A 13,861-nucleotide genomic window follows, 5' to 3' on the forward strand; every position below is an offset into this window, starting at 1 on the left:
AGAGGAAACATTGTGACCACACTCCAGGTGTGGGCAGTACAGTTGAGTCTCCTTTATGCCTACAGAGGGAATGTGGTCTGGTGACCTCCATTCCCGCCCCTCTACCAACCAAGAAGGTCACCACAAATAAAGTCCATGTGCAGGTGATAATGGTGGCCATACACGCATGCCCCATGTAGATGGGGTGATGAGGGGTATGGGGCGTCCACTGACGTAACCTGTTCACAACAACTGTCAACTAAAAGTTTTTTATAGAAAAATACTAAAAGATAGCACTTCAAAAGTATGAGTACTTAAAGCTTGACATCCACTGAAAACCATTAATACATTAAAGATCAGACGCACAAATTAAGATAAAGAAATATGGGTTGTGTTCAAGCAAGTGAGTTGACTTGGCTGGGCTTCCTGACATTATTTTGGTATGGTGAAAGTAGGAACAAGGCAATTAGCGGAGAGACAGAGTCCAGCTCCATTGTTCTAATCACAGTACAATTGTGGGAGTTGGTTGTTTTCAGTCCTTTGTTGGCTTTAAAAAAACATTTTTTTTAAAATGAGTAAGTAATTTACTGCCCCTGTTCAGGCTTTCTGATTGATGACTAAGGGCCTGATTTAGATCTTTTTTGGCGGGTTACTCCGTTACAATGGTGACAGATATCCCGTCTGCCGAAATATAAATTCCCATAGCATCTTATGGGATTTATATTTCGGCGAACGGGATATCCGTCACTGCTGTGACGGTGTAACCTGTCCGCCAAGATCTAAATTGGGCCCGAAGTTCTTCTCCGAGCTTTCTCTGACATTGACAGAAGGGTACGGTGGTAGGTTAAACACCTTGAGATGAATCATTTGAGCTTGGTGCCTTACAAGATATTCAGCCATATGCAGAGCACCATTCTGTGTGATTGCTTGTTGTATATGGAACTATTATAACACGCATGCACAAATCCAATACTGTTCTTGATGTACAACCGGATGTAATTACTCAACCGCCTATGCCATTCCTTCTGGTGACCATTAATGGCTACAGTGGGATTGTAGACCTGAGCCACACTACGGGCTCAGTATTGGTGTGTTGACACACTGGAGTATATATCTTGACACTTCCACCTAGCGTACACGAAATGCAGACCATGACAAGTGTAATCTGCTCCATTTGCAATGACGTCTGTCTCACATGTTTAGGTAGCTTATCCCACCATTAGAGGAAGTGTGTACATGCGTTGAGCCATTATTTAAAATGCACTAGATGTTCAATATGAGCAGCAGAACCATATACCGACATAAATGGTGACCTGCACGTTGAGCATGCCGAGTAATACAACGGGTTAATTTAGCAAACGTCAGCGACTTGTGAATTAAAATTGTTGCAAAAAAAAGATTTTATTTAGCAGATTTTTCAACCAAATATTTTGGTGATTTCCCCATGCAGATCTCAAGGGCTAGTAATGCCTGCCTTGTTCATACTGTTGGCTAGTCATGAAGATACCCACATTAATAATTTCCATGTGATGATAATGTTGAGAGTCCAGCAATACCAGTATGCATGTCAAAGGAGAGCTGTATTTCTGTCTAGTAGATTTACTGCTTTCAATCAACGAGAACAGATGTGGAGGTGTGCACTGTCACTGTATTGACATTAGCAGATAATAACATGAGAATCCTTCTAGATAAGATAAAACAGTAGCTTGTGAGAGGTGAATTTAATTTCCATTATCCACAAAATGGTTGCTTGTATTTGGCTCTTGGAAGAATTGCCCTTTTTGTTTTTGAGTCCCAAATCAAGAACCATCACACAGAACTCTTTCCTGAAGCCCACAGTGTGTCCATGATGAGGTGGAAGGGGTCTGAATAAGGCAGCGGGATTCAATATTTTTCATAAAATAGACAGAATTGAAAAAGAAACACTAAGTAGCATGCCGTGTGATGTCATTGTGTGGGGTGTGCTGCGATGTGGGTTCCACCAGTGGCAGTGCAAGCCAGGACACTGATCTGTCAATCTGGGTCCTGGTGAAAACTTATTTATGTAACAGTTCATGGAAGTAAGGTCACTTCTATCCTAATCGGTGTAAGACTCCATTTATAGCACACAAACTCCGAGTAGGAGCTATTAACCACACCCAGAAACTACCCTACCCTAAGGTAGTTGTATTCTCTGGATGCTGTACATACTTCACTCTTTACTGACATCCTTGTATTTGAGGCCTTGGTGACACTTTCAGCACCTAAAAGTGTGGACCATTGTCTGGAAATTATGATTTAGTGAGATCTCAAAGCACCCATTTCAGACTATATATTTAGAATGCTTGCTGGAGACATTGCCTTCGGTAATTGTGCTGCTGTAGTCTTGCTGGTTAGATGTATCTTACCATCAATCAATAAACCATCTTTCATTTGGATATCGCCCATCATTCCATTAATTAGCTGATTGTTATATACAGGACCTTATTTGGTGGTGTGTGCGCTTTGCAATCATGGGTTTTTCTGCCGCGCTTTTAGCCTTTGCTGCCTTGCGGCATGCTACGTGGTTGACCGACGTACCGGGGAATGACGTTAGAGTGTACTGGAGAGGACTCTTGTGAGCTGCGATGTCCAGCTGGCTCTGTTGGGCTCCATGTGGGAGAACCTCAAATGACATTAGTACCTCCAAAGTTAACAGGTTCTCTTTTGAGACAGTCTAACTCTTCTAATATTCCACTTGAGGATGTCTGAGGAAAAATCAGTCTCCAAACTGTGGCACCATAAGTGTATGTTGCACTGCTTTCAGATAACATGGCTCTCAGGGTGTGTATCGTGTCTACTTAAAGGAATTTAAGGTCCATTTTTCTGCATGGGTGTTTTCTGTTTAATCAAATCTATGATTATATAATGTCCACAAAGAATATTTGCAAGGTTAATCAGCATATGTTAGTCAGAAGCTGTGGCTGTACACATCACTTGAGATCACAGAAATCTTGCTGCAGTTTTCAATAGTAGTTGTGTAGGCTGTGGGTGTTATGGAGTTCCCTATTGAGATGAAGCCCTAGGATACGCTCAATGAAGCAGCGTATGTCTGGGGCGATTAAGTATGTACCACCCTGAGGTAAAGGCTGTGGCTGGTACTTTCAATTATCCATTATCAGTGTGTCAAATGATTTATCTTGAATAATTTATTTATAGCACATAGGATATCTATAGAAGGGTCACCAACTGTGTCAACAAGAAGACTGAATAAAATCTATCATTTCATATCCAGGATGATAGGGTTTATATTAGTAGATTTGGACTTAGTCTGAACTAGTAGTTGAGCCTCTCTGCAACTTCCTCAAACATATGATGCAGCACTTATATCATGGTTGACTGTTTACTGATAGAGAATGGAAAAGACATTCCTAGCCTGTCTTTATATGAGAGTAGATTGTGGACATGGGTTCACACCAACGGTATTCTCCGTACTCATGCAGCATCAACCACGTAGAGAACTCTCGTCTAAAGTGTGAATCGCAGATTGTAGTGAATTTCTCTTATTTATTTTTTACTTTGATCTCCTTTTTTTTCTTCTACTTGTTTCCTTTCTCACCCCTTTTGCTGAAGCCCTCCACAAGCGCTTAGGTTACTCAGTGGCAAGTTGAATATCGGTCTTTGAACTGAATACTGCGTTTTTTGTCTCTGCTGTGGTTGTGTTTGCTGTGCTTCCCTGGATTGTTGGTGTTGCTGGTACTAATGGGTGTGGTTTTTATCAGTCTCCTACTGATTGCAGCTGATGAGAGTGTGAGTTGTGGTTGCTGCAGTTGCAGAAGCAAATGTAAACTGTGAATAAGATCTGATACTACAGGAAAGTATGAGATGCCTATCCAGACTGCCTTGTAAGAGCACGTTGCAAAGGGTCTGTAAAGTGAGGGGGCAACAAGCAGAGGTGACAGGAAAAACGTATTCGCAAAATACCACCTTGTGCTTCGGACGCTGCTGATCGAAAAGCCAGGGGTGGTTGAGTTGAGGGACACTAAGTGCAGAGTTGGCAAACTGGTGACTTGTCACGTGTTTCCCTGGTGTGTGTGTGTGGGGCGGGGGGTGACTAAATGGTGCATGCCAGAGAGTTCATACTCTAGTTACAGTCTTAGTCACCTATGGAGCCAGAGGGCATTATCTGTATAAAGTCAATCCAGATTTCTCAAATATACACTGCTAGAAATTCCACCAAAAGAACAATCCTGGTGGCATCTGTTCTTGTTCTGTAGGTGAGACACAAAGGTGTGCAGGGCTTATTCTCCAAACTTTTTCTGAAATACTCATTAACCCAATTCCAGGAAATCTCCCCAAGCAAGCTTTGTTCCTGCTTACCTCTGACAGCCTTCATTTGTTTTCATGGTTCTCGTGCCGGCTCTGTGTGCTTTTTCGGAACCTTCCTTTTTTTAATCTGGAAGTTTGACCTAAATGTTTTTTTTTTTTCATCTTCACTTGTACAGCTAATTTCAGTTTGGCAGTTCTATGAATAACTAAGGTGTTGCCTGCAGCAATTGGTGCTAAAACCACTTCATTCGAAATTCAAATGAGACCAGAGTAAAGACGAATTCAGATCACCCTTAGAAGCTGTGAAGATGTAAAGTGGTCTCAGGGGCTTCCCACGGCGACGAGTCTTCCCCTGCAAGCCAGCTGCAGTCTGAAATAACATCCCCTTTGCATGTGCTGCGCCAACAGATTTCAGCATAAAGAAGCAGCGTATTTAAAATAATCCCTGTAAAAAATATTCAAACCTGCCACATCCTGCAAGAGGCCGTGGCTAGAATAGCGCCATGAAGGCACGGTTGGATCATTGTAGCTCCTCCTGCTCTGAAAGCAACCCCCAGCATAAACCACAGGGGGTAAATGGAAGAATTGCCCGTCCGGCTCTGGGTGCTGTTCTTATTTGGAGCACTTTTACTCCTTGCAATACACATGCTGTCTTGTCATTTTAAGGGAACCTTCCATTAGTTCAATAAAGGGTTATCCCTTGAGGATTTAGTAATGTAAAATTGCTCTACTTCACTTCACATTCCTTCCTGATGTAACAGTACTGTTCGGTGAGGCACCACTGCTAATATTCATTATATTTAATTGTGGGTTTCTAACACGCTAGAATCGACTCCCGAAGGAGTATCTCTGCACAATAGACCGCTGGGGAACCCGTCCTGGCTTTCCCTGTGAGATGGTCCCTCCTGGGTATCTCCAAGGTGAAACCAGGCATCCCCGGCATATGTGGGGGGCCGTTGTGGAGATGAGGCAAGCTAATGCCCAGAGTTGCCGAGTGTGATCCCTGGTTAGAGTAGGCACCGAGGTGAGAATTATCGAGTCCGCTGACCCTGGTCCACGATCCTGCCGCGTCGAGAATTGAAACCTGGTCCCGGCCCGTCCTCTGCTCCTGGGTCTGCCGCCTCTAACCAGTGAGCCACACCACTCCATATAAGGTGTATGTCACGCTGGTACCCAGGAGAGTACCGACTATGATTAACAGTAAGGACGCCAAGATGAAGCGGGTCAATTGAGATTGTGTATCCTAACTATATCACATGACAAATCTGTTACTTTGACTACACATCAAGGTCAGTGTAGGTATGTAGATGTGAGGTTAAAAATAGTAAATCTATACCTACCCTAACAATATAGTGGTGGGCGATGTGGTGGATGTGCTATTTTTGTAGGTCTGTATTGTCAACCTCAGTATAGTCCCATCCAACCATGGTGATTGCATGTTGCATTTGTAATGCTTGTCCGCCTCTCAGTGCATTGCTTTTAGAATTCTACAGGGGGCCATGGTGTTGTAGGAGGATAGTAGACTCTCTTGCAGGGGGAGGGTGCAAACAATATAATACTTTTACCAACTAGTGCTGTCACTGGGCTGTAAAGCAATGCAAGAAGACAAGCAGCAAGTACAGCATGGGCTTTGCATGAAACATGTACCTCACTGTAACGTGGGGGTCTTCAGCTTCATATGCAGACTCACCTAGACCCATTTCGAGATGTTTGTAGCATTGAGATCCCTTTGGACCGTATCCTAAAACTGTCAGGTAGCCAGTGCAGCGTGCAGAAAGGGATCAGGTCTAATGTGCTTTGTGTATCTTGGCAGAAGCTGTACCATGTTTACCGGTTGTTCAATCCGTCAAATGCATGACGAACTTACTTTGTAATTGCCGCGCATGACGGGCGGCCAGTTTCATCGAGTCGCGTGCTTTTCGAAATGGAAGTGGAAATGTTTCAACTCATATTGGCATATACAGAGATTGAGTCAAAACCTCTCCTAACCAGCCCCCCACAGTGAATTTGTAGTGTGTTACTCCAGGGCTCAATGTTACATACATTATTAGCTCTTCCAATTAATGCTCGATTTATTTGAAATTATCCTTGTAGTATTCCTGCTACCTCAATATCGGCACAAAGTTGAGGCCAGTGCTATTGAGCAACAGTGGAACTAATATCATGCAGACCGTCTCATCTCACCACATTTGCGAAAGAGGGTGCTCTAGTGTGATGGTGCTGAATCCAAAATCCTCCCACTCCCAAGGGTCAAGTCCTAGGTTAATCAGAGGAAGGGGTGGTCGAGAGCAGTGAACTCTGGAGGGCATTCAGGATTTTTAAGGCTAAAAAAGCTTGAATGCCTGCTCCATTTTATTGTCTGATAATGAGATAGGTCATATCTCTTTATCTCTATCCCAGCCTCCGATAAGTCATGAATGGCAAATATAGGAATAGTAATGTACAGGATGTTTTGGATTCCCGTCAGTGCGTGGCAACGAACCGGTACATGCATTAAGCAGATTGTGTTCTTTCAATAAAAATATCAATGAGCCTCCAAAGGCTCAATAAATGTTCTGTAACATATTCCAGTAGTAGGAAGACCTCAGTCTCACATTTTCAGAGGGCTATGAGAGACCCGAAGTGCCTGTGAATGGAAGGCTCTTGAATCCCTCCAAACGTAGGTCCATGTCAATGGGCTTCACTTGCCCCCCTCATGTAGCTTCACGGGGACGACTTGCAATGGTAACAGTGCCAATGGTCGGGAATGTGGAAGTGATATCTGATAATGAGATATCCCTCGACAGTCAAATAGACCATGCAGCGAGGGCCTAGAATCATCATCATCATCATCATCATCATCATCTCCATCATTCCTTTTACCCACTACTCTAAGACCCTCTCCAATCGGAAGTATAATTCTATCCAGACCTGCTTATGGCAACAACACCCTCTATGGATTTTAGTCCTTAAATCCATAACCACGCCCAACTAGTATGAATAGTAGTCTGAATTCTGTTTAAGGCCCGCTGCTTCGCTCCAAGAGATTTCTGTAATGCCGTTAAAATGTAGAAATCGATCTTCCCTGTAGCACTCCAGCTTCTATACATGATCAGGATCAGATTCCAGCTGCATAAGAAGGATACGTATCCAACCCTTCTGCCTTGCTTGAATTCTGCCATAGCTGTCGCCAGACAAACTACTATGGGGAGGTTTTGTTGTTACTAAAAATGCATGGTGCCTATGTGTTACTGGAAAGTGTAAGTACAGTGCTGTTACTTGAGTAAATACCCTCACCCTAGTCAGCTAATGCTTCAGGACACTCTCATTGTAGCAGGTAGCAACAATTAAGAAACGAATATACGTGCTCCTTTTGAGCGGTGCACTAATTTAGTAGCATCTGGTACGGCGGTCTGGACACCCAATTTCACCAGCAGGAATGCATAACTGGCTTGTATACAAATCCTGAGATGGGGTCACAAATCTAGACACTAGAATGGATATTTAACTACTTGTGCACTGAATAAGACAGGATTTTGATAAATGTAGTTAGGCTTACCAGTTAGGTCAATTGCAAAGCTGAGATGTCAGTATTTCAGCCATCACTTCTACCTTGGGAATCCTTTCTTCCCTTCCCCTTTCCCCTTCCCCTTCCCCTTCCCCTTCCCCTTCCCCTCCCTCCCTTCCTTCCTTCCTTCCTTCCTTCCTTCCTTCCTTCCTTCCTTCCTTCTCTTATTTTCTGATTTTGTATATTGTGCTTGCATTGGCTAAAAACTCCTATTGTATGGCAGGTACCTACTATTTAAATCGGAGCTACAGAAACGTAGCGGTCTCCTATGTATGATTCTGATTGATGTGTTTTACTTTTAGGTTTAGAGCATCAACAGCTGACTGAAAACAAAAACTGGAGAAACTTGCTGATTCCTTGGCTGTTGCTCACCTTCCAGGAATATCATGGAGCAAAACGATTATGTGGAAGACATGGTCATTGGTGACTGCCCACCTTTGTGCGCAACGTGTGGCCAGCTACATTCTCTGGAGGAGAACCATGTTTACACCTACCCAGAGGACGTAGATGATGACTTAATCTGCCACATCTGTCTGCAGGCCTTGCTGCAGCCACTGGATACCCCTTGTGGCCACACCTATTGCACCATCTGTCTCACAAACTTCCTGATCGAAAAAGACTTCTGCCCAGTGGATCGGAGGACAGTGCTGTTGCAGACCTGTAAAAGATCCAACATATTGGTGCATAAACTGCTGGACAAACTCCTGGTTACCTGCCCTTTCGCAGAGCACTGCGCGGAGGTAGTGCCGCGATGTGACCTCGAACAACATTTCAAAAACAGGTACGTCTGCTGGAGTGCACTACTTCATGTTGTAGTGATGTGAATAGAACTTTTATTGGCATGATTGGTTATCTCTTCATCATATCTTGACTGATTGTTCACCCTTCACTGCTCAGATCCTCCCATAGCATAGATAAAATAAAATATTATTTATCATAAAAGGGCTGTGGAAAGGATAGGTAGGGAAAGAGGAGAGTGATTGTAATGTGATGTGGCTGAAGGAGGGTAAATCAGAATTTAAAACATGAAAGTTCATGTTGATTCTGTAGTTTTGTTCTAATTTTCAATGTGCTCGCTTGTGTTTTATGAGAAGCTTTCTTTACTGTCTTTTTGTTTTTGGAGCACGCTAAACAAAGTTGCTGTGTTGGTTTTATCAAATTCTGTCCTGCTGATTGTGAACAATTGATGCCGTCATCAGGCTGACAGTGACGTTCTTTCTTGAAATCTGATGGCATTCACATAAGAAAAAAACATAGTAGAGGACCTTTCTATTATTACCATGACATATTGCACTTGGAGTCTTGCTTATTTCCACCTTTTGCTAAATTCTGTAGATCCTAGAATATCAAACATTGTCGATTTATAGAAGAATCTATACTATAGATTATTAAAAATGATTATGTGAAGGGTTATTTGCCCTTCGCCTAAAAAAATGAACTTCCATGGGACAGAGGGAGCCTCTAATATGTTCACTTCCCATGCTGTCCCCTGCAGTCAAGCTTGTGTTTAATTTAGTTATTTCTGGAACCTGAGGTTTGCAGTGGTCCTTGTACTCGGAGCCTGTTTTTGAGAAATCCAATAATCCCACTTCTTACTCAATTTCTTTTGTATAGTGGTTACATTATGGGATGACTTATTCAACTCCTGATCAACATTCAATGAGCAAGTATCATTACGCCATATCTCATAGTCCTTTTGAGGCAGGTCAGGTTATCGGTGAGAGGATGCATTTGGCCCCCAGTAAGAATTTGTTATCTCTCCTTAGATGCTTTCTTTGAAGGACTTCCACATTGTTCCAAGCTTCATTATTTTTTATTTTGTTTTTGCAAATCCTGTAGGGTCGCCAGCTGCTCATTCAACCTTTTACTTGACATCTTGATGGGCCGTCGCCAATCCATTGAGGTCGAACATTTCAAGCTCAGATATTTGAAGCTATTTACCTTTCTAATTGCTTCACTTTCTAGATAGTACATTTTGTTCTTTTGTGTTTTTTTGCCCCGCATAATGACCTCTCTTTCTGATTTGCTGATTTTAACTACATTAACTTGTCTGCGTAGTTGCAATGGGATGTTGTATCTCATTGACAGTTCTTGCAAGCAAGAGCCTCCTGTGTAGAGCAGCAACAAATGTTCTCCTTTGTCCTTCCTCAGAAAGATATTGTCTTGCGTTCCTTTACTGTCCCTTTAGGCCAAAGGTATGTGGGGTGAATCTGATGGTGCAAGCTAACACCTTCGCTTCAGTGACTAATGGAAATTACTATGCTAACTGGTCCCCCGTTCCAACGCAGACTTGGGCCATTATCTTAGCACATAGTTTATTGGTTATGCTTAACGAGCATAGATCACTGTTGATTAGTTTTTTCTTGCTTTGGCCATATCTTTCCAAAGACCAAGTTGGCCAGGAAAGCCAGAAGTACTTAGGTAGTAAAAAGCAGAATGAAAGATGTATCCTCCTCGGTGATGAGCTGTAGTCCGAACCCCCATTGGTGTGGTGACGTGATTTGTTGAAATTGTAACCATTCATTGAAACTAATCAGAATGAATGAATTTTTTAAAAGTTCAACTCCATTTATGTAACAAATGAGCGGTCTGTGAGATATGCACTGTTACCCTTTTTTAAGGGATAAATGATGGTACCTTTCCACAACCTCAGGGTGGCAACACCAGCAACATAAAGCTTGACAATGTTTGAAGGATTGGCATCCACCAGTTTGTAACCACTTTTCCTGGAGCCCTTCAATGGAAACTGGGGATTTCCTTTGGGATGTCCCTCTCAAAGTTGCTGTAACTTGTGTCTACCTCCCATATCCACATTTACTGCATGTGTGTGGACCGTTCCTGTTTTGTTGCTGCTGAGTTTCTTCCCATAATTGTTTCTGCTGGAACTTTCTTTTTTCTCTTGATTGATTCAGTTTGTGTAAGTATTAGTAATTTCCCTTACCAGGGTGCTGAACATTAAACATGTTTTGAGTTCTTTTTTTAATGACTCTGGAGAAAGTTTAGTCACGATTGACTGCAAAGATCGATCTAGAAGGTGAACAAGTTCAGGGACTTCTGGATATTCACACCCTGGCTCACGGTTTCTTTCCCCTCATTACATTACATTTCTAGGTTTATTTCAGGGGGGCTGAGCCAGAGTGATAATTCTGTGCATTTCCCATTGAACTGCACAACCTCCTACCATATATGTAGGATGTGGAGAAGTGTGGCTCACCGATTGGAGCGGCAGACCCTGAGGCAGTCTGGCCCGGGACCAGGGTTCAATCCCTGTCGCAGCAGGGTCTTGGGCTCAATGTCCTCGGACCCGATAATTCTCGCCTCGGTGCCTATTCTAATCATGGGTTCCACTCTGCAACTCTGGGCAATAGCTTGCTTAATCTCCACACTGGCCCTAACAGCGCTAGGATGCCTGGCTTCACCTTGGGGGTGCCCAGGAGGGGACACCTCACAGGAACAGGCCAGGAAGGGTTCCACAGCAGTATTCGTACAGCGCTTAGAGACCTCTGGGTGATAGGCACTATACAAGTGCAAATTACATTTACATTTATGTATTAGTATTGGTCTTGTTCGAACCTAGCTGGAGAGCAGCTGAATAGTTCGCATACAATGTCCATACCTCCTGCTTCCCTCCCACCCACAGTCTATCCCATTCCCATAATGCACTTCACACATCTGAAGGGCCCCCTTCTGGCATTTGACATACTTTCGCACTCTGTCTTCATGTGCTAACATCAGGAATGTGTTCCTTTCTGTGAAGAGGATGTGCCCTGCTTGAATAGTCTTCAGAGCTGTACGACATTGCCCATCATTTTGACACCAAATAAATTAAATAGGATTCTTTTAGCTTTATGCTTGGCACGTCCCCCTGAATGTAGTACGTCACTGGCACGGGGAGCCTTACCTCAGTAGACGTGCTTCCCTCTGAGATGCCTCTCGGCTCATTCCAGTGATGGAGTGTACATTTTATTTTCAGCCTGGCAGCCTCAGCCAGCGCTGATACATCTAGGTTCACGCAGCCCATCCGTGATGCAAACGTACCAGCTGCTTGCAGAGAACCACTCGACATCGGAGGCAGGGCCCTGTACCTCAGCATCACTCGCTTCTGCACCATAAGTCACGGCTCGCCTGCTGTGCTCTGCTGTCCCCACAGCCTCGTGCACCCCTCCACCAGCGCGCGCGGCTAATCCTCTTACAGGGCAATGATTTTTCCAGCATAGCTTAGCATAAGAGATTTAGAGGCGATTCGTGATGTGCTAGCAAGTGAAGTGAAATGGAAAGGCTGATTTAAAGAGAGCCTGGCTGCCACCGGGGGCTGGGAGCTGAGGGTTCGAGCGCAGGCCACGGCGCGGTGGTGGCAAGCCAGCCAGGAGCACCAGCTCGACGCGGCGAACATGAAGGCTCTTCTCCTGCTTGTCCTGCCTTGGCTCAGCCCTGCAAACTACATAGACAATGTGGGGAACCTGCACTTCCTGTACTCTGAACTGTGAGTACGCCCTTGAAGACTTTGTGTTGCATGTCTACGCGTGTGGTGCAGTTTGCGTATGGTGCAAACCATTTCTGTCAAGAGGCATATAGCATGTGATTTCTCAAAAAATGAAGGAAATGGTGGTGGCTTATGAACAGAGGTTAGAGTGCAGCAGCAGTTAAATGGATGATGTTGAGTGCTTGTGTTACCCTTGGTCGTTCTCTGTGTCTTGTCAGACATTGGGTGCAGACCCTCCCAGTGTATAACAGTACCCAATAGAGCTGCATGACTGTACGCAGTCTGTTGAATGCACTCATCTTCCCAGAAATGTGTTAGCAATTGAATAGCAGCACCGATCAGGGCACACTGGACCCAGTTCACATAGAGTTTTCTGTGATTGATTTGGACTTGCTCTTCAATATCCAAGAGTAGCTGTTACTGACTCATCTATTAAAGTTTTGTCAATTTTACCCACTCACTCTGTCGCTTTGCAGGTTCACAAGTTTTCTCTGTTTGTTGTTGTCTAAAGAATCACATAGGTTGTCAAATCTGCTGCGGTAACGCGCTCTGTGGCAGCGCATATCTCCTTTCCAAGTGACACTATGCTTCTTTAACAATAGTTGACTCCTCAGCATTTGCAGGCAAAAAATGTGCATAAAATGTAACAAACTGAAGGTGATCTGGCAATGAGGGCTTTACAGTAGAACGCTGGGGTCTTTGGTAGTTGTGTTTTGCAGTATACTAATTGCAACAAGTTGTGATGGGTCTGTTGTGTTGAAGTTGGTATGAATCAATTGTGCTCTGCTGTATATTCATTTACCTGTCAGCTGTAATGGGTATTGCTGCGTTGATATTTGTGTGTATCAGTTGTAATTGTTTTCTGGTTCTAATGGGTTTGTTTCTGTTATAGTAGGTGTCAGTCGATTCTGATGGTTATTATCAGATGTAGGTGTCCTTCAGTTGGGATGGGTTACATATCCATTGTGTTCCCTTATCGATCAGGTGTGGTGAGATTCTATCCACTGAGGACCAATCATCAATTTTAATTGGTTCAATCTGTTCTATTAGCTTCGTATCCATTGTATTGGCTGTCTTCTCTCGCTTTCTCTCTCTATCTCTCTCTCTCTCTCTCTCTATCTCTCTCTCTCTCCTACCTGAGGACTCTCTCTCTCTCTCTCTCTCTTTCTCTCTCTCCTTCCTACCTGGGGACCCTCTCTCTCTCTCCCTCTCTCTTTCTCTCTCCTACCTGAAGACCATCTTTCCCTTGCATACCGTCCTCCATGCTAGCTAGCAGGTGTAATGGCACAAGTATTGGAAGGAAGTGCACTGTTGAGGGTAAAGGTCAGACGAGGAGGGCCTGGAGAGCTGTGTGCGATGTCACATTCTTTTGGGCAGATTCACAAAGGCATTTATTAGTACTGGGAGTAGTACTACGAGAGTATTCGTTTACATACTTGTGTATCTCGGTAACTCTGTCCTGAAAAGTCCAACTCACTATTAGTAAAATTGCAAAGAAGGCACAGTCCTTTCTATTTGTATTCTGTATGAATATTCCCTGCATGTGCCCATATTACGACAATTTT

The 13,861-nt window shown here is 43.7% G+C and overlaps 1 protein-coding gene across 4 annotated transcripts in view; it reads left to right on the forward strand.

Moving 5' to 3' along the window:
• Window positions 1-13,861, forward strand: part of LNX1 (ligand of numb-protein X 1) — a 278,368-nt gene that overhangs the window by 15,660 nt on the left and 248,847 nt on the right. For 2 of the 4 annotated variants that reach the window (XM_086962645.1, XM_086962644.1), the window contains exon 2: window positions 8,116-8,594. In XM_086962645.1, the coding sequence (XP_086818771.1) occupies window positions 8,200-8,594 (395 nt within the window). In that variant the 5' untranslated portion in view covers window positions 8,116-8,199. Of the gene's footprint in view, window positions 1-8,115; window positions 8,595-12,153; window positions 12,297-13,861 lie in introns of those variants that run through there. The other 2 variants (XM_086962646.1, XM_086962647.1) reach the window with 2 other exon arrangements.

This window comes from Lissotriton vulgaris, chromosome 3_1, assembly GCF_964263255.1.
Source record: "Lissotriton vulgaris chromosome 3_1, aLisVul1.2, whole genome shotgun sequence".
Lineage (NCBI taxonomy): Eukaryota > Metazoa > Chordata > Amphibia > Caudata > Salamandridae > Lissotriton > Lissotriton vulgaris.